The 25522-nt window shown below is 42.6% G+C and overlaps 2 protein-coding genes and 1 long non-coding RNA gene across 18 annotated transcripts in view; 1 reads left to right on the top strand and 2 right to left on the bottom strand.

Annotated features, from left to right (window-relative positions):
* Positions 1-40: 40 nt before the first annotated feature.
* Positions 41-14948, top strand: NRBF2 (nuclear receptor binding factor 2). 3 transcript variants are annotated; one of them, XM_040564454.1, is made up of 5 exons: positions 69-189; positions 8207-8337; positions 10988-11072; positions 12660-12700; positions 13413-14948. In XM_040564454.1, exons 2-5 carry the CDS (start codon positions 8275-8277, stop codon positions 14127-14129), a joined length of 906 nt encoding a protein of 301 aa, XP_040420388.1. In that variant the 5' UTR covers positions 69-189; positions 8207-8274; the 3' UTR covers positions 14130-14948. The 3 variants fall into 3 exon arrangements, with proteins under 3 accessions (XP_040420389.1, XP_040420388.1, XP_040420390.1); XM_040564455.1 differs by lacking the exon at positions 8207-8337 and having other exon boundaries at positions 41-189; XM_040564456.1 differs by lacking the exons at positions 69-189; positions 8207-8337 and adding an exon at positions 10139-10165.
* On the bottom strand, positions 268-10011 carry LOC121073518. The gene is made up of 3 exons (XR_005821767.1): positions 7491-10011; positions 3263-3358; positions 268-1008 (listed from the first exon to the last, which is right to left on the bottom strand). It is a non-coding gene; the product is annotated as an uncharacterized LOC121073518 (long non-coding RNA).
* Positions 14949-22354: 7406 nt separating the features above from the next.
* JMJD1C (jumonji domain containing 1C) overlaps positions 22355-25522 on the bottom strand; it is a 158675-nt gene continuing 155507 nt past the window's right edge. For all 14 annotated transcript variants that reach the window (XM_040564439.1, XM_040564438.1, XM_040564442.1 and 11 more), the window contains 2 exons: positions 24011-24142; positions 22355-23657 (listed from right to left, as the gene is read on the bottom strand). In XM_040564439.1, coding sequence (XP_040420373.1) covers positions 23568-23657; positions 24011-24142 — 222 coding nt within the window. In that variant the 3' untranslated portion in view covers positions 22355-23567. The remainder of the gene's footprint in view (positions 23658-24010; positions 24143-25522) is intronic.

Raw genomic sequence — 25522 nt, forward strand, 5'->3', positions numbered from 1 at the left:
AGCGGCGGCGGCGGCGCCGTGCTGACGGGCGCGGGGCGGGGCGGGGCCGGGGGTGGAGCGGCGCCGGCGGCCGGGCAGGGCCGGGAGGTGGGGGCCGGCGGCACCGGGAGCGGCGATCAGGCCGCCTCCGCGCCCATGTGCCCGCAGCCCCCGCCGTCCATGGAAGTGATGGAGGGGCCCCTCAACCTGGTGAGTGCTGGGCGGGGAGCGGGGCCCGCCCGCAGCCCCTGCTCCGGGAACGGGACCGGGCCCGGCCTGGCTGCGGGGCCCGGCTGCAGCGGGCCGGGGGTGGGGGAGGCCGGGCAGGGGACGCGGGCCCGCGGCGGGCGGCTCTGAGGCGCTGGAGCGGCTGCCCGGGTGTGCTCTGGGGAGGGGAAGCGCCCCGCCGTCCTCAAGTCAACATAACTCTGCCCGGGCTGAGCCCCTGGGGCGCCCCGGCGGAACGGAACCCCCTCAGGGACCCTTTTGCGAGGCACTCGCAAAAAAACAACCGGGCCGTGAGCAGCCCGAGCTGCCGGCCGCTGCCCCGTGACCGGCACCCGGCGGTCAGTCGGTGCCCGGCTGCCTTGTGTGTCTCACCCAAGGTCGTGTGCTGGCCGCGCCTCGGGCGCAGCGATGCACGCAGCGCTCCCCAGCACCTGCCCTGGTCCCCAGCCCCGGGCAGCACCCAGCAGTACGGCTGTACCGCCCTCAGGAGCGACTGCCAGCCCGGAGGGGTTAGTCACGGCCATGCTAGCCTTGGAGATCTGCGTCAGTTCTGTTTTTAAATCAAAGTTTATTTGCGCCAGCCTGCCAGCAGCCCTGCCAGACCCTTACCTGCCCCAGACGGAGTCAGCCAGGTATTTGTGGTTGCTCCCTAGTTTCAGAAAGTCTTGGAAAATGGGTGTTGTAGACCACCTGTGGAGGTAGGACTAGCAGCATGGCAGGAAGGTGGTCTTGTTCAGAGCTGAACTGAAGGTGTAGAACCATGGCAGTGTCTATATCATGCTGTCTCAGACTTCTTACTCTCTATAACAGAGAAATGCCCGAAACAGGGAGCAGCAGGAAGGAGATAGTTCTTGTAACAGCAATGTGAAACGTATAAAGTCAGGCAAACTTGCAGTACAGTGATGCAGGAAGAATAAACTACTGCTGTTCATAGACATTTTAGAAAACCTTTTAGAAGTAGATCTGGTGTATGGGCTTTTAAGGAGAAAATGGTAACTGATATTTACTAGGAAGTGTCTGTAAGCAGCAGCTTTATGGCAGTGCAGATGTCACCAGTTAGCAGGGTTTCTTACTGAGACCACACACTAGGGATTATGAGTGACAAGAGTATGACTAAAGCTTGGCTTCTGCCCGAAAAGATGTTGCTTTGACCACAACAGTAGAGTGCAGTTACCTCACCTGTCTAGCACCAGGCTAAAAATAAGATCAAGACACTTTGACATAACGGATGATACAGGAAAAGGTTGCTTTATATAGTCCTATACAGAAAGCTACAAAGTTGTCAGCATGTGTGTCCCTACTCCATTTTAAGAAGTGTCCCGAAACACTTAAACTTTTCCTGAAACTGCTACAGAATGTAGTCATGGATCTTCTTATGTGGAAAAACTCGCTGTCTTCAGGCTGTATCAAGTAACTTATTTTTCCCCAAGCTCTTCTATTCACCATCCCTCTCTGCAGATGAATTTCATATTTGTAACAACATTCAGGGGAGGTGCTAATTCTCCAGTGTAAGAATATTCATTTAAGTTACTGATAATGTTCAATGTCATGTACTTCTCTTGCTTCTCCTCAAAATCTCTTCTAGCTCATGTGGATCAGAAAAGCATAACTTTTTCCAGAGATGCCAAACCATTTGGACAGGAGAGAGGAAAAAAATCCTAAGCTATTAACTGGTTTAGTCTACACTAACAGTTAGGCTTATTTATCTGATAACAATGACTCTTGTCTTAAGTACAAGATATTTTCCTTCTTTCAGTGCATTGGTGGTTGCTAATTTTAGTGAAATGGCTTTTTCTAGAGTTAAAAATTTTCATTAGAACTTGCTATAATTCTTGGATGCTGCTCACTTTGTCCTTTGAAGCTCGCATCTGGTCTTAGATACTTAGAAGCAGGGGTACTGTCCCGATTTTCCTAGGGATCTGAACTGACCAGAAATCCCTAGTAGTTTCGCAGTGTCTTAATGTCTCCATTTCTGTCAACATGTAGCACACCCACTGCACTTAATCACTTACGTTAGTGGCTTTCAGTTACGTATTTCACTATTTGCTTAGCTTTCCTAATTACAGGTGGCATGCCATATCTCATCTATTCTGCTGACTTCGGTTACATTATCTATATTCCAGAGAATAGAAATCTAAAGTATTTGGATTAAAGTATCTGGCCTTAATTAAAGCCTTAAGATGTTTCCTTTTCTTAAGTTTATGGAAACAAAAATCTAATTAATTTGCTGATTTCCTTCTGTAGGTGGCACTGATTTGCTTTCCAGAGTTGTTTTTAATATCTATAACTTAACAATGTTTGTTTTATTTAACTGAGTTTTGATAGATGACCCTCAAGTCTAATGACTTCAGTGAGAAATGTACCTGTCTTCTTAGAGTTTGGACTTCAGTTCATAGACTTAACTTATTTTTATGGTTTGCCATTGTTGCATGCTTAACAGATAATTATGCAGTCTAACCCCATCTTTCCTTCTCTTAACCTTTCCAGGGCTTGTGCTACAGTACTAACTGCCAATTTGATTTTCCACTGAGCTGTCCTCAAGGTATCCATTGTATCCAGTGATACTTCATTTAGGAATAAATTGAGACAACTCTTCCCAAGTCTGTTGTGATCCCAGTTATTAGCGCCGTAGGAAAGTGTTTTGGGGAAGCTTTGATACCCGATCATTTATTTAGGCTCTTCCTCTTGCCCTCTTCCTTCCTTCTTTTGCCCGCCTCCTGCCTCCACAGTGTGCTGTATGCTTTGCACACAAATGTCATCTAACTGCAAAAGAATGGGTTAAAGCCCTGATCCTTTTGCTAAGAAGGAAGCCAGTTCCTCAGCCCTGCAAGTACAGTATTTAGGTTACACCATGGAACTTCACACTGCTATGGGCTAAGTGCAGTCCCTGCACCTGCAGGCAATCATGTAGTGGTTATCTAGTCCAGCTGAACACTTGTTTTCAGTGCTGTAAACTAAGGCATGTCAGCATTCCTTAACAAATTTAAAAACTTTTACAGAAGAAAAAAAATGAAGATAAGTCTCACAAGAGAAGAGGCCCTGCAGAAGCTCTTACCTTCATCTTTTATGTGCTACCTACTGTAGGGGCAATTCCTTCTGCCATCTGGTTTAGGCAAAGAATTCTGGTTTCAAACCCAGTGACTATTTTAGCCTTAGGTATAGGAGAAAAAGGGGTCAGCCAAACACCTTTGAAGAATTTTCCATACTTCAGAATCATAACAGCACACAGGTGACCACCAGAAGCTTGAAAGTAACACAGTAAAAACATGAGGCAAATATTAACAACCTCAAGAAGTTAAAAAGGAAACTTGTTCATTGAATGGAGTCCAGCATCCAGAACCTCCTAACTCCGTGGACTTTAATACCTCTGTGTAGGTATTCAGCTTTCCTGTAGGACACGTGCTAAGGAGCCATACCGCATCTATCTACCTTGTATTTCTCCTACAAGATCATAGCATTTCATATGGCATATAGTAAGATACAGTTCCAGATGCGGTGAATACTATTTTCTGTAAGTTTCTTGAAGTATAAGGGTAGCTTGAAAAGCTGTTTTGCTGAAAACTAGAAAGCACAGACTGGTGGCTGGAGTGAAAATAATACAACAATGTATATACTGCCAGCCTCATATATAATGAAAGTTTTTAAACATTAATGCTGTGAGACATTGGTAGCAATTATTCCAGTGCAAGCCAGTCAATGGTCTACATTAACAAATGGTTTGTAACTGAAGTGAATACCGCATCCAGATGAGGGGAAAATAGCAGGTAGAATATGCAATATGGAGGGGGGGGGTGGGGGGGGGAAGAAGGCATCTCTGAAAGTTTACCAGAGACCAAAGGATTGAGACCACATGGACCAATGTGTTTGAGATTTAATGCCACTCTGTACCTCTGTTATTTTGGTTGGGGGGGAACAAAAAAAAAAGTCATGTTCATCTATAGAAACATGCACTGAATCCTGTTTTTTGTTGATTATTATTTTTTAAATAAAGCATAACCTGAAAGCTGCTATGCTTGCTCTTTCAATGTAAAATGAAAGAGAGAAAGGCATATACACTCAATTCTGAACTCAGACTAGAGGAAACAAGCTTTTAGGTAGTGAAAGTGGAAGAGACTCATATAGACATGCCTAGCAAAGTCTGTTTTTACCATGGTAATAGCAGCATTGTCTTGGCTTTCCCTTTATACATGATACATATGTGAGTATCTTTTCAGTGAAGGGAAGTGTAAGGTGTGAACCACAGAAGCAGCAGCACATCTGAGGAAAGTGAGTGGAGATACTGAGGTGATGCCGGGGATGCTCAGCCGCACACCCTGCTCACTACTAGCCTCCCTGGAAAGGCTCAGCAACGTGGTATTCAGGTCTTTCAACATTGCGTTCATGTCATTACTCCTCAAGCACAACACAAGCCTATTCTGCGTAGCAGGTCTAACACCTTGCAGGAGCTCCCAGTCAGGAACGTAACTGACTAAGCTACAGGTGGCTGACAGAAGGAAGCATCATTTCCTCCCTGCTCTCTGTGCTGTTTGGGTAGCTACCAGCAGTTCCTTTCTGCTGTGTCACACTGGCATCACAGGCAGGGTACATGTGTATCAGTGAGCCACGCGGTTCAGCTCTGAGTAAGCACGCTTAACACGAGTCTGAAAGGCCAAAATGAAGCAGTCTGCCAGAGGCCTGGCGAAGCAGCAGGCTGAAGCCTTTCCGCCCCACCTCTTGGAAGCTGTTGCCCAGAGATGGCCTCTTTGCCATTGAACACTTGTGGTGCTGGTTCAGTTGTCCCTAGTGAGGGTAGCTCAGTTGCTGTGTCATCTGAACCGTGTACTTTAGGGCTGTAAGTGTGCAAACAGGAACCTAGATTGCTTTTATTGTCAGTGCAGTGGGACTGTTCTCCTTTAGCTTATAACCTCCAGTTACCAAGACCTGCATATACCTGCTGCAGCACTATCTAGAGGGGAAAAGCATTACAAAAGCAGCTGGGAGCTGTAGGGATGCGAAACAGCTTTGAAAACCAACTTGAAGTATATAGTGCTTTTATCATATTAAATGGACCAAATGGAAGAGAATGAGGTTGACCTGAGTATGCATTAAGAAAAAGGATACCATAGCTTACTGAAGTTGCAGGTGATCAGGGAAAGAACTGCAGCTATGCCTGCATGGGGTTTGGAGACTCCACCTAGCCTGAGCACTGTGTGCAAGCTGGTTTTGTGCCAGATCTCTTAAATGCATTTACGTGGTGAGGAACTCAGACTAACCTATTTTATTTTAGATTTGGGATAGGTTGGGAACACACGCACAGTCAATTAGGGCTATTCAGTGAATTAACGTTGGTTGGCAAAACGACAATAAGTTGGTTGTTTGTCTGCCCATAAATTTAAATTCTAATACTACTGCTTACAATAGAGTTGAACTCCAACATCTTTACAGTTCAATAAAAAGTGACTGAGGAGTCTGTTAATATTGAGAGTACATTCTCATGAGTTTCACATACTTATTTTGCTCTATAGTCACAGTAACTTGTAATTTACAGTTGAGTCACTGTTCTGTCAACCTTGCTAAATACAGGCTTTAAAATACAAAATTGAGCTAGCATGTGGCTAGTGGTATTGGTTGAGCAGCCACAATGGGTTGTGCCATTGTTTGTTTCTCCTTTAGTCAACTCTGTCTTTCTCCAAAGCATACGAGGAGTATTTTTAAGGGGGCTTGCTTCTGTTGATAAAGCTACATGTTGCCCTTTCTTTAGGTTTAGTGGCAAATATATCCCCATTGTTTAGCATAAGTTATAGGACAAGATTTTTTAAGTTATTTTTGCTTTTAGTGTAACTGCCTGGAAATACAAGCATTTTCTGACTTGTTTGTTTGTGTGTATTGAGGAGTGGAATGGAATAAAGAGAGAACACTAGTATAAAACTTGACCTGACTGGTCCAAGAATAAACTATAGTCATCTACTTTAAAAAAAAAAAAATAGAAGAGCCATGATAAACATTTCCAAGTTCACTGGTTCCAGGTGAAAATGGGTTTGAAAGACACTTGTGTGTGCGTGGAGGAAGCGATGAGGCACCACTTCATCCCACCCTTCGTGGCCTGCTGCTGTGCAGTTCCACACAGAAGATACTCAGCACACTGGTACAATACTGAAGCAATAATGAGGTGCATTTTCTTATTCTTCCTTTCCCCTAAATACATTCTTAGGAAGACAGCCCTGTATCCTTAAGGAAACAAACCACTGGACAGATCCCCCATCTCTCAGAAAAATACCTTTGTTATTGCTTTCAGCATTAAGCGAGCATAGGTATTGATCCTTTCTGGCAAAGATTACTAGTATGCGCAGTTCATAGCAAAGAATAGATGGTGTTAGTGGCAAACTTTGGTTGCAACTTGAAACATTTATAGACTTGTTATACTGCAGATAACTTTCTTTGCAGTCCAATTCGCTCACGCCCCTTTACTTTAGTAGCTGGGTTTTCCTGCCTTTGTAACTTCATAGTAAGTAAACCACTCTAACCTGCAATTCATAATCACATTATAATATATTAGTTGCTAAAGAGTCCCTTAAAATTAAGGGAGAAGGCTGCAAGGTTAACAGTTTATGCAAGACTTTGTCCAGTGCAGAACAGTTCCCCTTCTGAGAACAAAGGACAACAAAACACACACAATAATATTTCAACTACATGAGGACTGTTGCGAATTACTGCTCTAAGGAGAGGGTGGTGGACTTCCCTATTTGAAAGTGAGTAGCACTACCTCTACCCTTTAGAAGTACTGCAGGATGGAGCATGCTTTTCTGCTGTTACCCTCAGCTCTCTAAGAGCTAGCAATCAACTGGAATCATACCGGAAAGGCAGCCTCCTTCTGCACCCTCAGCCTAAGCTAGGATTCTATGGTGGTAATCTTTTAAGTCATAATGGTTCATCTTCCCTAGAAAGAAAGTTACTGTGTTTGTTTCTTTTTGAAGTTTGAGAGTAGTACAAAATCTGGCAAGCGGGCCTTGTGACTTTGTTTCACATGGCCTGCAGGTGCATCATTGTCTAGTTTATATTGGAAAGACGTATTAATTTTAAGGCCGCTAAGGAAAGCTTTAAGCAAAGAAATACCTATACTGCTGCTTTAGAGTGGGATTTGATTATTTTTTGATTCTGTTGCTCAGAGGTTACCTAGGCAGTGGTTTGGGTTAGTTGGGTGGAGAATCAAAGGGGAGCACTGCTCTGGAACATCAGCACTGACTTACAAATGTCCCTCAGCATCTCAGCTACAGCTGGGAAGTGAGGAAAGCTGTCTGCCTTACCTGCTTCTGCAGTTCATCCAGGGGGCTTGAAGTGACTAAGTAAGGCATACACCGATCCCTTCAGATCCAAATATTTTGGAGTAACTCGAGGAAGCTTTTTAGCTTGGTCATCTGTCATTCACACCTGTTTCCTCTTAAGAGAGTCAAGTTGTTACACCTGTCCATTTGCCTACTGGGAATTCCTGCTCGTCTGGATGGGGAGGGACATCTGGAAGTAGTTGCTGAACTGCTTCCCCCCTCCAAATCCATAGCTTGTTAAGAAATTATAATTATTCTTACACCACATCCTACATATATTTCCAACACTGCAACTGGGAGAGGAAGGAGAAATCACATACGTAAACCCACTGCGGTTGTGCAGTGGCTGTTTCTGCAGTCATCACAGCAGCAGTACCAACATCAAAGCAGTCCTGTTGAATCTGTTAGGGACCAGCAGAGCAGCTTCAGTATCATTGGTGTAAACACCTTCCTTTAGCATGACATCAGACTGGGGAGAGACTCGAGAGTCGTTTTTCCCACTGTATGATATAGGGCCCATTCTTCCATTGCCAGTTTTATAACGGGATACAGACCACTGAGTTCAAAATAGCTTTGCTAACAATGGTTGGATGCTGTGTCTAAGTGTAACTGAGTGCTAAGAATAAACCAGCAGACTAGACAAGATGTAGAAGCTTACCCATGATATGTGGCATATTAAGCAAGTGCTTCTGTTGCAGATTCATCACTTGCTGCTAGGAAACAGCACCACAACTTTCTTCAGACTGCTGCTTTTGAATGTTCTGCCATGAAAATGGGAGAAATTCCTTGGTCCTTGCACAATCAACTAACTGGAACAAGCATTTGCAAGGTGGAATAACTAACAAATTTTTCCTTGTCAAGCTGGCAGGAAAACATACAAAATGAGGAATTTCTTTCCCCGTGACTGGCTGAGAACACCTAGCTTTCTCACAGGAGTCTGCGCTGAATCACTGGATTTCCTCTGATCCTGTTCCTAATGGGGAAGGCTGGTGCTCTGCAGCAGGATGAGATGTCCTGACATCTAGATATTTTGATGTAACAGCAAGAAAAGTATTTTGACCTGGCAGTCAAAGAATCCTCTTTTCTTTTTGCTAGCACCTCTGATCTGTGTTTTTTTTTTTTTTTTTCAAATTGTTTATTCATGGTCTAGCCCAGCTTCTTCAGACTCCCTTGAACTTCACTGGGAGTTAACTGAAAATGGAAATAATTTAATTGCCACACCAAATAACAACTCACTGTCCTCAAATGATCTGCATGTGCTTAAGTGATTTGAATATGACCATTCCCCAATTGTTTAAAACATGAAAATAACCTTTGAAAACAATCCATTTTTGTATGTGGAAACTAACAAATAGAACCAGTCCCTTGGCGTTTTGACTTGCTTTCTTCATTCTTTTGTCTCTAGCTGTTTCCTTTTGCCCTTTCTTTTAGACCCACCTGTGCAGTTTGCAGAAGAAGCTGTACCAATATCAATTTATTGAAAAAATTGTTTTGCAAGGAGCTAGCTCAGGTGTTTTTATGTGCATGACATAGCTAATTTGTAACTGAATGACCTGCCATGAGTAACCAAGGAGTTGGCTCTATATGAGCTGTTACTCATTTGTTCTTACCCAGGGGAAATAAGCTTCTCTTTCTGGCATATGTCATTTGTAGGAGTCCATAGAAAACAACCATAAAATAGATGATTTTCCAATAGAAAAACACTTCGCCTGCTGAGATTATTTAACCTCAGAGCAGAAGAAATAAGGAATGCTGGCAGTGCTATGAGGATTGAATGAAGATGAGGAAGAGGAATATGACTGAAGTATTTGTTGTGGAGAATCAAGGAGGTTTTTGGTGTTTTTTTAAATACTCACCATATTAGCATAGAAAATCAGTTTTAGAAAAGCTGAATGTCTAAATGCAGTGATATAGCTGCTAGGGATTGCTTAAGAACAGTTGTTTCCCAAAAGAGGGTTTTCTGCAGAAGTCATTCTCTTCTGTGGTGTCAGAGCTGCTAAAATTCTGGTAGAAAATTGAACTTACTGTAACAATTTAGGTGTTAAGTCAATTTGGAGGACAAAAGTGACAAAGAAATTGATCTGCATTTTGGAACTTTTCTTTTTTAAAATGGATATTAGTACAAGTATCATGTTAGACTTGATAGAATCACGTCACTGTCTTGTTTGGATTGTCTTACCTTTGATGTTTCTACCAAAATTGCAGGAGCAGAGAAAAGTGTAATTCCTGTTAGGAACCAGTTGTTCTCACTTTTTGGGATAGGGACAAATGCTGTCATTTTTATATTGCTCCTGGAACATGCTTCAAGGGAGTCAGTGATTTACATGCACCAAACGTCTAAAGCCTGATGTGTTTTATGCCTTTGTTTGGGTGAAAAGAGGAAATAGAAAATTTCTACCGGGCAGAGATGGAATTAGAGAGGCGGACTGCAGGCCTTCAGTTCTGTTACCCCTACAAGTTTCCTCAGTATGGATTTGGTAAAGGCTGTCTTGAGAGACTACAGTCTTTAAAAATGTAGAATCAGACAAACACTTCGGTTTCTTAACTGTCTCGTGTTGTTTCACAGAGCTGGTGCCTGGTACTTAACATCTATTTTCTTCAAACTCAGCATGGAGTGAAGCAGTCGTGCATCCTGTGCGTTACTGATGGTTGTGCCAGTTGAGTGCTTGTAGCCATTCATATCACAAAGCTTCTCCTGGAGAAAGGGCCACAAAGTTCCTATCTTACAGTAACGACAAAAAGATTTGCTTTCATGAATGCTGCAGTGCTCATTATGCAATATTCTTTCTCACTAAGCATATGCAAATACTTGCGCCAATTGCTTGCTTTCAGCAACACTAGTCTGCCCTAGTGGTTTGCATTAGTAGCTTACAAATGCTGGTATAGACTTGACTGTTGTACAGCAAGGACGTGACTGATACCTTCAGCTATGGCTGTACTGATTCCATTAATAGATGTAAGCTGCAAACAACCAAGGTCTTTTGTACTTTCTTCGACTGAGAAGCAAAGCTTGCTGAGGATGGGACAGCAGAAAATGGCAAACCAGGGATAAGCTGTAACATTTCATTTTCCAGCTCTGTAGTTCAAACATCTTGCATTCTGCTGCCTAAATTGGTCCTAAACACTTTCAGCTTTTTGTAGTTTCTGTGGCCTCTTGGTCTTTTTACACAGCTACAGTGAACGGTTGCCTATGAAGGAGAGGATGTACTTTTGGAGGAGAGCTTCAAAAGGCTTTTATTGTGTACACACTGTCTTTGCTGCATTAACGAACTTCAGTTCCTACCTGTACAGTACAGACCCTTGTAAGGCAGTATTAAAAAAAGAAACCAAATTATACATTTCAGAAGGGACTGGGAGATCTGAGCGTAAAGGCCTGAGAACTGGAATCAGTATAAGACTTTTAGATATACCAATTACTTCAAAAACAGATCTATTTGTTGGTTAACCCTCATTGATGTAACACTCTTTTTAATTTTAAGGCTCACCAGCAGAGCAGAAAAGCAGACCGCTTGTTGGCAGCAGGGAAATATGAAGAAGCAATTTCTTGTCACAAAAAAGCTGCTGGTGAGTAGATATTTCTCACATTCCAGTTTTTAAAATCAGTTTCTAGATTTGCATGTTTCATGGGAGCATCTCGTTACTTGCAAAATATTATTTTTATTCTTCGCATGTGAATTTGTTTTTCAGTCCAGATCAACGATCTTTTTAGAAACATTTTCTCAAATATGACCAGCTGAAGTCAGACATTTCCAAAGTTGATTTTGCTGGGGGTGGTTATCACTGCTAAGGCAGTTCTTGATTCAAGTCGAAGCCAACACCTTGTGTCGTGTACAAAGTGCAGTTGGGGACCTACTGTAAGCTGGTTTTGGTTTACACTTCCTTTTTTCTTCACTTCTTTCATGGCTGAAATAATGTGCTTTCTATTGATAAAGCAAATACGCAAACTTTTTATGACAAAAGTTTATTTACTTCCCCTTCCTAATATGTAAGTCAAGACAGCTAATAGCAAGTAACGAGCTTGGCTTCCCTAGAATTTAAGCAGGACAGCAGAGCACATCACAGGCCTTGATGCGGTGACTGACAGTGTCTCCGAAGCGAGACTTTGTGCAGCTACCTGTTCATTTAACTAGTCATGCTTAATTATTTGTGGTGGAGTACCTCAGCTGGCTGACAGCGTGGCAACTGCTTGGCAGAAGAAGAAAGAGGAAATCTTAACTGGTGCAATAAGTAGGACATTTCCAGTGACAGGGCTTGTGTGTAGAAAAAATACGTGGCTACTCTGAAGATCGTAGCCTAGATACCAGGCATTCTTGCTTTCCATTCATAAATACTAGAAAACCCCATAGAATGAGAAACTGAAAATTGGTATTTATGAGTAGGAAGAGCAATGAGGGATAGCACATATCCTGATATGCAGACTTTTCTTTTTGGTTTCCTTCACTTCCTATACCAAAGCAAAACCAAATAAGGTATTGAATGTTTCTTGTTTTTCTTCAGTTGATGATTCTGTGTCATTATCTTACAACCTGAATTTGGTTAAGAATTTCTCATGTCTTGTCATTTTCAGCACTAGCAAGATACGGTCAAAGTCCGAAGTGCTGCTCTGCCTCTAAGCCAGCACATTTTTTGGTCTGAAGGGGAAGTTAATGAAAAAAATGGGGAACTACAGACTGTACCTCCTAATCAAGAATATAATTAAAGCATGACTTAATAACACAGGTGCATCATGAGAGAGGGGATTTTACTTACCACATTTTGTTTTAAAATGCACGTATGTTAAGAGTCCAGTCCTTGTCTGTGTTTCTTCCCTCCGTGGGAAAAGTTGTTGTTCTGTGACTTTCTGGAAATGGCTGCCATGATACTAAGCTTCTGTCCTTCTCTGAAAAACAAATTGTTAGCAGTCTCAGCCAACAGGATGCCATGGCAAGGGTGTAGCATAGACTACATGATTTTACAGTAAATTTTTTTCTGATTTTTGAGAAACAGCAGGTGTTTCCAGCCTCTGTAGTTTGGTAAATACTTTGCATTTTGACTACTTCTTTTATGTGGGAATTCAGAATATGAACAGCCTGAAGCCTTTTCTTAACTTTTAAGGAAACATTCATGTCTTATAACCTTGCCTAACACATTTATCAATTTTCTCTTTTGCAGCATACCTTACAGAAGCTATGAAGCTGACCCAGTCAGAGCAGGTGAGACCCAAGTGCAGTGGACACCAGAACTCTGTTGTGTATGTGTGTTATATTGTGCCCTCACTGATCGTATCCCTCTAGTACTCCATATTGTTTTCTGAGATCCACAGCAACTACACCAGGAGGTTTGGAAGTGCAGAGATGCTAGTCTTCCTTGAGAGTTTTTGCAAGTTTGTGTGGAGCAGGGATAGGAGAGCTACTAACCCATCCAGGGGTTCCCTGGCAATGGTTTCTAGCCTGTAAGGTGCCTTCAAGTAGGTGATAAAACTAGTTTCATGGGTAACTTTTGCTCTGAAGCACTTAGGCCATTTTGCTGAGACTCAGGAGCTGAGTATTTCATGTACAGTGTGCCAAATGAACCTGTTCTTTCTTGGTGTTGGTTACAGATCAGTTAAACTTCTTGTGCGTCTGCTCAGGGGTATTATCACTGTCTGGCTAGTGATTTACACACACAAAAAAGACTAAATGTTAACTCCTGAACAATACCAGCAGTTGTATTAAATTTGGGTGATATATCTGAACCTCTTGCATTGCACAAGCAGAGAGCACTTCTGGTTGGATTTACTGTCTGAATAACAAAGGCTCCTCCTCTCCCTGGGGCATGCTATGATGCTGTTTATGTAAATATTTACAGGCATGTAACTTTACTTGCATGAATATTCAGGTGGATTAAGGATCACCAATGAAATTGTTTAATCTTGTTTTTACTCAGGCTCAGCTATCACTGGAATTACAAAGGGATAGTCACATGAAACAGTTACTGCTCATCCAGGAGAGGTGGAAAAGGGCAAAGAGAGAGGAAAAGCTGAAAGCCCAGCAGAACGCTGACAAAGAAGCAGCTGCACACCTTCAGACTTCTTTTAAGCCACTTGCTGAAGAATCTGATGATCAGAATGTCTTGGTTCCTGTTACTCAGAAATACAGCCCTTCCACAGAGAAACATCTACATGATATTCAGGGTGTCTTTGACAGAGACCCGGATACACTATTATTTCTGCTTCAGAAAAAAAATGAGCCAGTGGAAGCGTGTATTGGCAGTAAAGCTCCTAAAGACGACAAAACAATAATAGAAGAGCAGGCAACCAAAATTGCAGATTTGAAACGGCATGTAGAATTTCTTGCAGCTGAAAACGAGAGATTAAGGAGAGAGAATAAGCAGTTAAAAGCAGAAAGAGCTAGACTCCAAAAATCTCCAGTAGAGAAGGAGTTGGATGTAGATGCTGACTTTGTAGAGAAGTCAGAGTTGTGGAGCCTGCAGCAACACTCGGAAACTACTTCTTCAGCTGCAACTTGGCAAAAGTTTGCAACAACTGCGGGGAAGGCAAAGGACATTCCAATACCCAACCTTCCCCCCCTGGACATCCCATCCCCTGAACTCCCTCTGCTGGAACTCTCTGAAGATATACTGAAAGGACTGATGAATAGTTAAAAACCAGGAAAAAAGTGCTCAATGTAGTTACCTAAACTAAGAAAAGGGAAAACCACCAGGACAATGATAACCTGAGGGCAGAAACATCTAACACAATCCTACTGTTGGAGAAAAGGCATTAAGCAACTTTGTTACTGTGAAATACACATCATATCTGATCTACTTCATAAAACTTAAAGGTACCATAATCGGTATAAGATGGCAAGCTCTTTAGTCTTTCTCCCAATGTTTCAAACCAAATGACTGCCTGGAGAATGTTTCATGTAACACAATCCTTCAGGGGTTTAAAGTATACTATATGTAATAGTTATCTATAATGCCATAAAAGATGGTGCAGAACTTAACTGTTATGGTTGCCAGTTGGCTGGCACTTCATATTGAAAAATGCTTTCTAGCATGAATTTAAACTGTGCATTTCATTATGCATAACTTTGTTAATTCAGATACAGTGCAATTTTTACACCTCCTAGATGGATTTATGTGCCACACTCTATACTCCTGACTAAGTTAACCTCAAATCAGGAGAGATTTAAATTTCCATTCTATGAAGGAACCAACTTATTAGTTCTGTTGATGAGTTTTTTTTTGGTTATCTGTTTACATAACTAATCAGGGTGCATCAAATCTAGCTATTGGTTTCTGTATAAAGTGACATTGTTTTAAAAAAAATCTATACTTAAGGAAAAATACCCTTTTTGTTTTCAGTGATGCATGAATGGAAGTAATTCTAGCTGGCAGTATTTGATTGAACAAGAAATTGTTTACAGCTTAACCTGATTCAAAAAGGATATGAAAATAAAATCCAAGGTGTTTTGACACTAAGTGCGTGTTAAATCTGTACAAACAAATTTAGATCGCATGGTGTTAGTACACAACACTCACCTGAAGTTCTGTGTTCAGCCGTCAGCAGATACGGGAAAGCTAGGATAAATTCAGAGGGCCTTGCGTGTACATAAAGTGACTTTGCTAATAGCTTGCTTAAATACCTAGAGAGAGGTGAAGTCTCAGAGGAAGCAGCACCGTGCGTTTGCCCAGAGACAGGCTCCCCTGGGCTGAAGGAATCATGCTGTGAGAGCTGTGCACACCCATGTGGGCTGTTGTTTTCTTCGCCAGGCGCTGCTGCTCAGCCCCTTCCAGCAGGGCTCCGGCAGTGCCCAGCCCCGGAGCACCAGCCCCGGCTGTCACCCGAACCCAGGCTTTCCTGCCGCAGGGCGTGAGGGTGGCAGCGTGTCCTGGGGGCACGAGTTAGCTCTAGCTGTTACTGATTAATGGAAAGTGTTGAGTGTTGCAAGCTACCCCATTCCAAGTTATTCTTGAGTGTTACAAGGTAAGCTTGCTCTTTCTAAGGGTGCTTTTTTTTTTCCAGAATAGCCTGGAAGTACAGCAAGGACACCTCACTGCTGTGCAAATTCTCCCCATGCCTCTGTATGCCTGGTCTGTCTCCTGTGCTTGCTTGAAGGGAAGTAGGGACTGCAGGCTAGAAAAAGCTATGGAAGCAAAGGTAAGATGAGTTCATTAGAGGAGGTCCCTTGTGCTGAATTGTAGCAGGAAACTAGTCTTTTTTTTGGGGGGGGAAAAAAGTTTTTTTCCTGTTGGAGCGGTTTAGCACATGGTCCCACGGCACAGCTGTGGTGAGGTAACCTGCTCCAGGTCAGCCCCAGGCCGCTGCTCTCACTAAAGTGCGAGTTACGTTCTCCGCTGTCATCTGCCTGGCTGGCTGTTACAGGTAATAAGTCAGGAGAGCACAGTGTTTCTATTCTTGTAAGTAACACAAAGAAAATGGCATGTGCTCACGGGAAGGAAATCAAATTATTTAAGCACCTATCTCATGTCACTGCCAGGGCTGTTAGCTACAGACAGACATGGCAGCTGTCTCTGCAAACTGTAGCTATAGGAGAAAAGGAAGCAATTTTAAGCCTGGCTACCTACCTCTAAGAATCAGGAGTCTAAGCAGGGGGCAGGGGAATAGCAGGTGCCACCTCTGGTTCTTTTAGCCACAGCTGTTTGTCCCTTCATATCGCTGCGTAAACAAAACACCAGATCTGAAGAAGGAAGCTACTTCTCTGTAGGAATATCACCAAGTAGAGGCAAACTCTACGCTGCCACTTTGAAAGTGCAGTTGAAACTTTTCTCTCTTGCAATTCAAACATTTGTTTACTCTGTTCTTGCAGTCTGCCCACTAAAACACATGAATGCTGCTGAAAACAAACTTAAGGCAGCATGGTTTAACACTACTCCCGTCAGTGGTGCAGAAACAAGAATGAACGTAATGTTCTCTTTAATAGGATAGGAGCTCCTACACTGCGGTTTAAAGTACTGCTAGCATTACATGAGCCATGGGGAAGGCTATTTCTTGTACAGTGCACAGCCCATCCTAGAGGTGGAGCAGGTGATACCACTCAAGAGTCAGACCATGGCCTAGCGAACAGCTCAGGTGCTCCTGGTGATGAAAGAGCTCTCCCTAGCACTGCCAGCCTCTTCCTCCCTCCCTTCCACGCAGCAGTGTGGTCAGCCAGCCACAAAGCCTCCCAGGAGAAAGATGTGGGAGCAGATGGGATCATCCCTCCTGGCACCATGGGACGTTTGAAAAAAACCATCTTACAGCTGAGAACCCATTGAATAATGACTTTGAACAAAGTGCTTTAAATTCTGGGCAAAAAGCCAAGTGTATGGAATAAGCACAGAATGTCAACTTTTCTAAGAAAGGTATGTTTTGATATGTGTTTAGAGCTAAGCAGTCACATGGTCCATTTAAATAATGACAAGTTATATAGAGAATACTATGACAGAACAAGTTTTAAGGATACATGGCAATAGATCTAAGGAAATTCTGTTTAAGGTCTATCAGCAACTAGTTTATGCCCCAACAATTTAGAACTGTTTTAAATAATGACCGCCTTTCAGCTTGTTTGGGTTGCATTGTGAAATGACAAAAAGCAGCACCCAATTTTCCTTCCCTGCACCGCTGGGTTAGTTTGCATTGCTGTTTACACACCTTCCTCCCAGGGACAGCTGTCTTTTCCTACCACCTCACCAAAGGATGGGGTTTTGAGAGCTGTGCTTGGAGGAGCCACCGCTCAGCTGCAGCATGTTCTCTCTGCTCCAGCCTCTGTCTGCTTTTGGACGCTGCTCCGCTTGCTGGGCATTTTGTTGCCACCGACTGCCACCTGGTGGCCGCGCGGCGCCTTGCTCGGCTCCTATTAAGACAGACCCTTCTTGTCTCTTGCAGGGTCTTTTCCTTGCTATTACCCTTCCCCATTCTTGCTTATTCCCCAGGTCCTTCAAGAATGACGAAAAGATGCAGTATGTGAATATTGTACAGAAAGTAAGCAAAGCAATTTTCATGAACTGTAGCAGCAGCAGCAAAGTGGTAAGTTATAAATGAGCATACGCTGTAACCAAAGCCTCTCGCAGTAAGTGGAAAGGTTCCCATGGGCTTTAACTCTAATCTGCATTGTTTTATAGGACATAACAAAAAATGCTGCGGTCCATTATTTCAAAGTGTCTCAACAAGAACCAATTTTAACATGTGTCCAGACACTGACTTCTATTCATAGACTTTGCTTTACCACAGAAACCTCTCTTGTCTTGGAACACAGAAACATTATCCCTGTTGAATATAGCCAACATATGCTTTGCAAAAAAGAAATTGTAATTACCTGGTCTCTGACTATGTCCCCACAGAACAGGAAACCAAAGAAAGGCAGCTGGGAAGCAACGTAGCGTCTCCTGGGAATAAAATCTGAAGACTGCACCACCAGTTGATACTTAAAATGACAGCTAAAACCAAAATATAGAAGTGTTGGGTTTTACATTTCGGACTTAGATAAAGGGAAAATTGGATCTTGTGACCTCTTCCTCTCGAGAACGTTTTCATTTTCAGGAACTCTTTGGCCGTGAACTCCTTCCTACTCTCATGTCAACAGCAGCTCTTCAGCCATCTGCAATTCCTTTTGACCTGTTTTCAGTGAGTGACAGGGACTGCCCTATCAGAAACCCATACCTGATCTGAGTCATCTAGAAAATTGGTGGCAGCCATATAAATACAACATCTCTTCCAGGCACAGCTTGGAATAAACCCATATTTATTTCACATCTATCCTCCCTGTTTTAAGAGAAAAACATTGAAGGCGAGTTCTTTAAAGATATAAAAATGAAAACAGGCTAGAAAAATAGATGACAAAATCCCTTATTTATTAAGACTAAAAATACTGTAGAAAACAAACAGTAGAACTGTCTAAAAGTATCCAGAGTGGTAATGTGCTACCACAAATCAGGTAAAGCCAGACGATGTTTACCAAAACTTTCTGCCTGAATGCAATATGAAGTTTAACTGTATAAAAAAATTCATTGCTTTCAAAAGGCTCAGAGCTACAGCCATCTTTTCCCACACACCCTTTCTCTCCCATGTTTGTTTTACAATCCAGAAGTAACCTAGACTTACCCAGGCTTTTTGTCCTGTAATCATTTGAAATGTTCCCCCCGGCCTATTTGTTGCAGGAGTTAAGGTATTATTGAGATCAAACAACATAAAATCCTTAGAGCTGTAAAAATACAGGATTTCCTGCCTTAGAGCTACTAAACCCTCCTCTTTAATTCCACTAAGGAAGCACAGAACTATGATAAAACCACATGCCCTGGGATTGGAAAAAGCAACGGGCATCTGTGTCAAGAATACAGTGTATGGTATGGTTGGAAGGTACCAGGAATGTTCACTTTGATGCGTAACAACAAAAATTCTGTCTACCATTTAGCTTTAGAAAGGTCCAGGTTTAGAAACGCAACTGTCTGCAGACAACGCATCAGGTACAACATATCTTCAATTTGCTCTGAGGCAACATTTTCCTACTAGCTATATATAGATTGTAACTTCCTTTTCAAAACCTAGAAAAACAAATGAAAAAAGTACAGAGGTTAGTTTGTGTGCACGTCTAATGCTACAAATCATTTGCCCCTTGGTCAGAGTTTCCTAGGTCGCCCTGCTGAGATGGAAAGAAAGGGATGTGGCCATGTATGCTGCATCAGAGCAGCCCCCACGCCACTGTGTGCTCCCCCGGCCTCCGGGGGCACATGTATCATGGGAACAAAAAGACAGAGGAGGACAACTGGCACTCCTGCGAACAAAGAGCAAGTCAAAAGGTGGAAAGCAGGAGCACAGTGGAAAGCTGACGGTCTTTGAGGCAGAACTGGGGGGAGCTAGGAGGAGAAAGCGTAGCAAAGCCTGAGTGTGAGAGTCTCAACAGGGAGAGGGAGCGTATCCAGTGCGGATGTGGGGGAGAGCACAAACATCCTGCACGGGAAAACAGCAGAATGGGGCACAGTGGCTGTGGAAGGAGGAAGGAAGGGAAATTCCCAGTTTGGGCGCTGGGCGGAGAAGGCTGTCAGTTGTGAGAGCAGGAGCGGGCTTCACAGGATGTCACGGGAGAGGGTATGAACAAAATTACCACCTACCGAGAAGGTCAGAGAGCATGAGAACGTAGCGCTGATCAGATGGAGGTTTGGTTTACACACACAGATCTGAGCAATTTCCGTGAAGCTGCAAGAGTAAACAGATTTTCAAATCAGATTGTTACAACCCCGTATTGTTTGACGTGTAACAGGGCCCAGTTTCACTGCCAGCGATTCCAGTAATCCAGCAACTTCTGTTTGAGCTGAAACATGTACACAGACATCCACCCATGCCAAAATAGTTCAGGTCATAGCAACTCCGCTTTGTTCTTCGCTGATTGCTTACTCTTTGCTTGTGACCCCTGCAGTTACAATAGGAAGTGCGCCCATTTAATGTACGGCTCTACCCTGGATGGCAACGAGAAGGAGCTGGAAAGGGGTGAGTTAAGGAGGGTGTACGTGGAGAGAAGGATTTGCAGTTTGGACGAGTTTGAGATGTGAACTTTCACAGGACAGGGAAAAAAAATAAAAAAGAGAAAGGAAGCTTCATGGAGAGCAAAGTAGATCAAGAGAGCTTGTTCTGAATAGGAAGGTGGTAAAAAGACAACACAGTACTTCGTGTTCTTGTTCTAGAAGTTGACAGTGCTCCTGCAAACAGCTGCAGCTGTTATCATTGAGTACTTTCGGCAACACTAGAACTGTTCAGACCAGAAAGCCTCCTAAAAAGTTTTTGGGAAAGGAAGATGAGAAGAACATGCCCACCAGTACAGCCTCAGAGAACACAGAAATGGTCCAGAGGAAAAAGCTAATCTGCAAACAACCCCTTACACACACACCGACACTTTCAGTCTCAGACATCAGCTATGACAATCTCACTTTGTACTGGCCTTAATGCTAACTCTGCTTCCTGCACTGATTTCCTGTATAGGAGCAGGGAGCTTAACTTCATTGTGAAGGAGCCAGAAATCTTAAGACACTGAATAAACTAAGTTTGGGAAACCAAGTATTTAAGATAACAGAATTTTGGCCTCTTTTACTGGTATTGGGAGTAGCCATTACCTTTAACGTTTTTTTGTGGTCTGCTAATGCACGCAGCATGTGACTCGCAGTCTGAGTTGATGGCAGAGGCACTTTACAGCGCTCCCTGTTGTGCTCAGTTTGTGCCACGTTTACCGTGTTCACTCGCTCCTGGCTTCTTCCCCTCCCATTAGTTACTGGGGAAACACTGTCACTGTTGTGGGCAGTTTATAGACATCTGCAAGCGCAGCACAAAGTCAATTCAGAAAGCGATTTGCAAAATGCATCAGGTGTTTCTTACACACTGCAAACCATCGGATATACCCATTCACCACGTCTTTCAAACTACTTCTGGCATGACCACCCATCAACTTACTTCACATTAACTCTACTAAGCAAATCAAGTAGATAGTTAAACTTTATAGTGACTACGAAGAAATCCTATTTATGCAGTTAAAACTTTTTTTTTAATCTTACCAACTTACCTTTGCTAAGAAAGCAGCAAAGGTCTACTTACCCCAGTGGCTGTGCAGCATTCCACGCAGCACTGAAGCTTGATCCCATCAGTTCAGCCTCTCTCCAAAATGAGATTTTTGTTTTCAAACCTGTCAATCTCCCTGCCTTTTCTTTGGGAGGATTCTCACTGCTTCTCCACCCATTTCAACCACATTTTCGCAGTACAATGTCTTTGTCATATACTTACGGATTCACCAGCAAAGGTGGGAGAGGAACAGGTGGCCACAAAGAACTGTAATAGTCACACATGGAAGTAACCATTAGCCTCTGTTCAGCTGCTCATTCAGATCCCAGCTGAGGTAAGAAGTTACATCTTCAGCCTCGGAGACCCAGGTGGGGATCGCTCCCCGGCTCCCTAAGTCCCGCAGGGAGGAAGGGGCAGCCTGCAGTTCCCCACGGGGCGAAAGCTCAGGCCTCCAGAAGCACTCAGGTGCTATCTGCTGAGCAGTTAGGGACAGCAAAGCACCTGGGTACGGTTAAGAGGTGGAGCAGGAAGCCAGGACAGACACAGTAACTGCTTTCTGTCAGTAGCTGGAGAAACAGATTGATTCCATTCAGCTCCACTACAAAGAGGATCCCAGCACAAAGAGTGAGCTGTGATGACAGCCCATGGACTGTGCCCTAACAACTGCACTTTGTGTGGGGAAAAATAAGTGGGAGGAAGAGAATCTGACCTGCCGGTCTGCAGCAGGAACGCACGTTTTGGTGACCTCAAGACATTGCACAAATGTTTCACATACTGCACCGAAACTCAAAGAAATATTTATATTTGAGATTAAAATTCACTCATTTACACATTCTAAACTTTAAAGGAAGTACAGCAGTCTAGTTCTGTGCTATACACAGCTTAAGTTCATTTGCTGCATGTAACTGGGTATGAACTCGAGAATCAGCTGCCAAGCACAGTAACGTTAACCCCAACATATTTCTTTGCAACTTCAAATGAATTCAAACCAGTTCAACAGAGAACTTTTGGAGCCCCAAATCACCTTTGTTTCTCTTAAGGTACTGTCTTAAGGCTGTCTCTTAAGAAAACTCATATGCAACTACTTTTTTTTTTTTAATCTATCAGACTTTGTCACCCTCAGAGCAGTAAGTGGGATACTTACTGTCCCATTATGGCCAAACAACAAGCTAGGTAACGGCTGCATCTAACACTTAAGACAGAAAACTAAACATTTGGATAGTTTGAATAATTTGAAAAATTTATGTACAATTTAGCTCTTCAGACAAACCTGAAGAGCCGGAATGCTGCTCAACTGCCGAACAAAATTTATCGTTATTAAATAAAAACAAACATTGTGGTGGTTTTTGTTGTTGTTTTTTAATGTCATTATTTTGCTCTATTACTTGAGCTGCAAAAAGCCAAGATGCTATTTTTTTTCCTGTAGAAATTCCTTTCCCCCTTCACCCAAAATACATGTTGGATTATTAAAGACAGAACATAAGCAATGTTTAAATTGTTTTATTCTGAGCGAGGCTCTTTTTGGCTCAGCCATTTGAACTGTGCTCCAGCACTTCCCTTCGCAGTTTTGTTTCAAACCCAGAGAGGGCAGAACGGTGCACATCAACCACGGCAGAACATTTCAAGCGTTACAATAAGCGACACCGAAGCAGAGATGCACTGGCAATTACTGTGAATGAATGACTCGGGCTGTCACAAATATGCCACAAACATGAAGAACAAACACAACGAGACAACATTTGATAAAGTTCTTTTAATGGAAAATGTAAAACCCCTTTCAACTTCAATGTACAAAGCATGTGTAACACTTGCACTTTTAACAAATTAAAGCAAGCCAATGTTTTAAAAAAATACATCATTGAATGTATATATGTATATATTTACATAGCATATTAAGTTTAATATTTAGCTTTAAAAGTTCACATAAATTTTACCAAAATGAGACAATTTTTAAATAAATTACACCTTTTGAAAACGTTTAATTGTACACTGAATAGCTTCAATAAAATACTGAAGTGTCTGTATTTAATATCTACTTTATATACTTTATATTTTACAAAGTTTACAATTATTTGGCAGTAATTTTCAGATTATGACATGACTGCTGTGCGGACTCAGCAAGATCCCAAATGCAGGCAATAGCTGGTGTTTGTGTCCTACTCTCACAGTAACTGTCTCAATGTAGTGAAAAATATCTGAATTATTTTAGCAAACTGTACAAGTCACATTTACATTTGATCAACAATATAGCATAGAATTTTGTGTTTTTTCCAAAAATAAATACATCATCTTAAATCTTTGACATTTCACAAACTTCATGTACATTATAATACAGGACAGCAGAATGCTGCTTCATTGTTTGCAAGTCTAACATGTAATCACAGTGGCTGTGATATGAAGCTCTACCGTTGCAGTGTCATTAACAAGTAAATACGATGACTATATTTTCTTGGCACTGATGGTTTGTGAAGCTTAAATTAGTGTGCATACTGTTCATATATTAGAAAAAAATAACCTCCATTTGATGTTACACACAAAAAAGCAGAGAGAGCTTAGTTCTCTTCCATATCTTCCATTTCACTTTCATGAATCTTCAGCGCTCTCACCATTTCTTTAACTGCATGATACAAGATATTTTTAACCTGCAAGAACATCATACATTTTAGTAAGGCTTACTTACTAAGGAACTCCTAAAAGTAACTACATTTAGGACTAAGCTTAATGGATGTTAAAAAAAAAAAAAAAGGAAGGCTGAAGAATGAAGTCAGTGCAAAAGGAAACACCTTTTTACACATTTTAAAACATTACGTGAAATAAATAAATAGAAACAGCAATTCAAGGGAGAGTCATTTACACCCTGGCATTCATGTTGCTGCTCATTGTTATTCTGTGTGAACAGCAGCGAGGAAGTAGCTCCACGCACTGCTCCGCATTTCAATGAGCCCGAGCATGCCCTGCCTTCACAACAGCTTCCAGAGCAGAATTCATTTCCTACCTGCAGTTTATCATCATAATTGATTTCTTCCTTTGACAGCCGCAGCTCCTGCGTTAAATGAAATGACTGTACAAGATGTTCTGGAGACACAAAGTCTTCAGTTACTTGAACGCAGCTGTGAAAATTTTGCACCTATCCAAAATAAAAATAAGAGTGATAATTAATATTTTGGGGTTGTTCTTTGGCAGAGACACCTGAGAAAAGAGTGGGACTTGAGATCTCTAAAACCACATACTTATCAGACTGAAGGATGCCTTTATACATTTTATGTAGAGAGCAATTAAGCCTATTCGATTTAGGTAAGCTGGCTTCTGGTAGAAGACTCACATTGAACAATAACACATTTGCCAGTGCTCTGGCACTTCTTCCCGCAGTCGGCTCCAACGTTTATTCAGCATACCCTGATGTGCGATTCCGCCCTTTTACCAGCCGTACAGGAACTGCTGCTGTGTAGCACTGCTGCGCAGCCGTTTCTGGAACACCGCGCAGGCACCGCAACCCAACGCAGCCGCAGCCGTGCCTGACAGACCAGGCTCCTTGGGCCACTTGGACACGCAGCAAGCTGCCACCAAACTCGGCCAGGCAGGACTTGCCATGCTCACTGACAAGTAATTGCTAGTCAAAATATTTAAAAGGAAAAAAGAAGCCATGGATAAAGCAGCAGGTCCCCAAAGGACAAAAACACTTCTTTTTCCTTTAACGTTTCCTTTACTGATGAGAGGAACCTGCGGAGAGAAATGGACACCATCTCCTGCCACCAGGTCGTATCTGGAGAGTAAGAAAAAGGAAAATGCTTCCTAGTTGTGACCTATCGGCTTCTGTTCGTCTTATTCAGAAATAATATACGTTACCATGATTCACCCTCAAACCTCTACAAATTACACCATTTCTGCAGCATGTCAAAAACCTCCCTTCCCCAAGTTCTAACAGCTGCTCACCAAGTTGTGCAACATCAATTCTGCAAACCTCTGTGGAGCGGGGAGGGGTGCCTCTGCTACTGTAGCAAACAACAATCCCACCCTGCTCATTACTGATACAGCTCTGCAGATTTTAAGCTTGCATCTAGTAACATCCAGATTTTTTTAAGTTAAGAGTCCTAAGTTTCTCTTGTGATGCCTGATGTTCAAACCTTCATGGCTTACACAGCTGAGGACACAGCATTTTATTTTAAAATTATTTTCTTTTTCAGAAACACTGCCAGAGTCTGACTTTATAAGGTGGCTTACACCTTTACAGGTGAAACCCTAGAGATTAACATGTAACTTGATGCTAGCATTGCACATCAGGCTTCTGCAGCCTCATAATCATCAGGAAAGACAAGGCAGTACAGTTTCCTTCTGTGTATGCATCAAAACTGAAGCAATGCAGGAACTGAAGAGGGCTTGTCGATGCCACACAGCCTCAACTTCCAAAGAGCAAAAAAGCCACGAGTGAGGGAAGAGCTGCAGAGGTGCCACCACGAGGCGCTCAGGGAGTTTCCTAGAGCTTCAGGTGAAATGCTTGAGCTCTGTG

Source organism: Cygnus olor, chromosome 7 (genome assembly GCF_009769625.2).
Source record: "Cygnus olor isolate bCygOlo1 chromosome 7, bCygOlo1.pri.v2, whole genome shotgun sequence".
NCBI lineage: Eukaryota > Metazoa > Chordata > Aves > Anseriformes > Anatidae > Cygnus > Cygnus olor.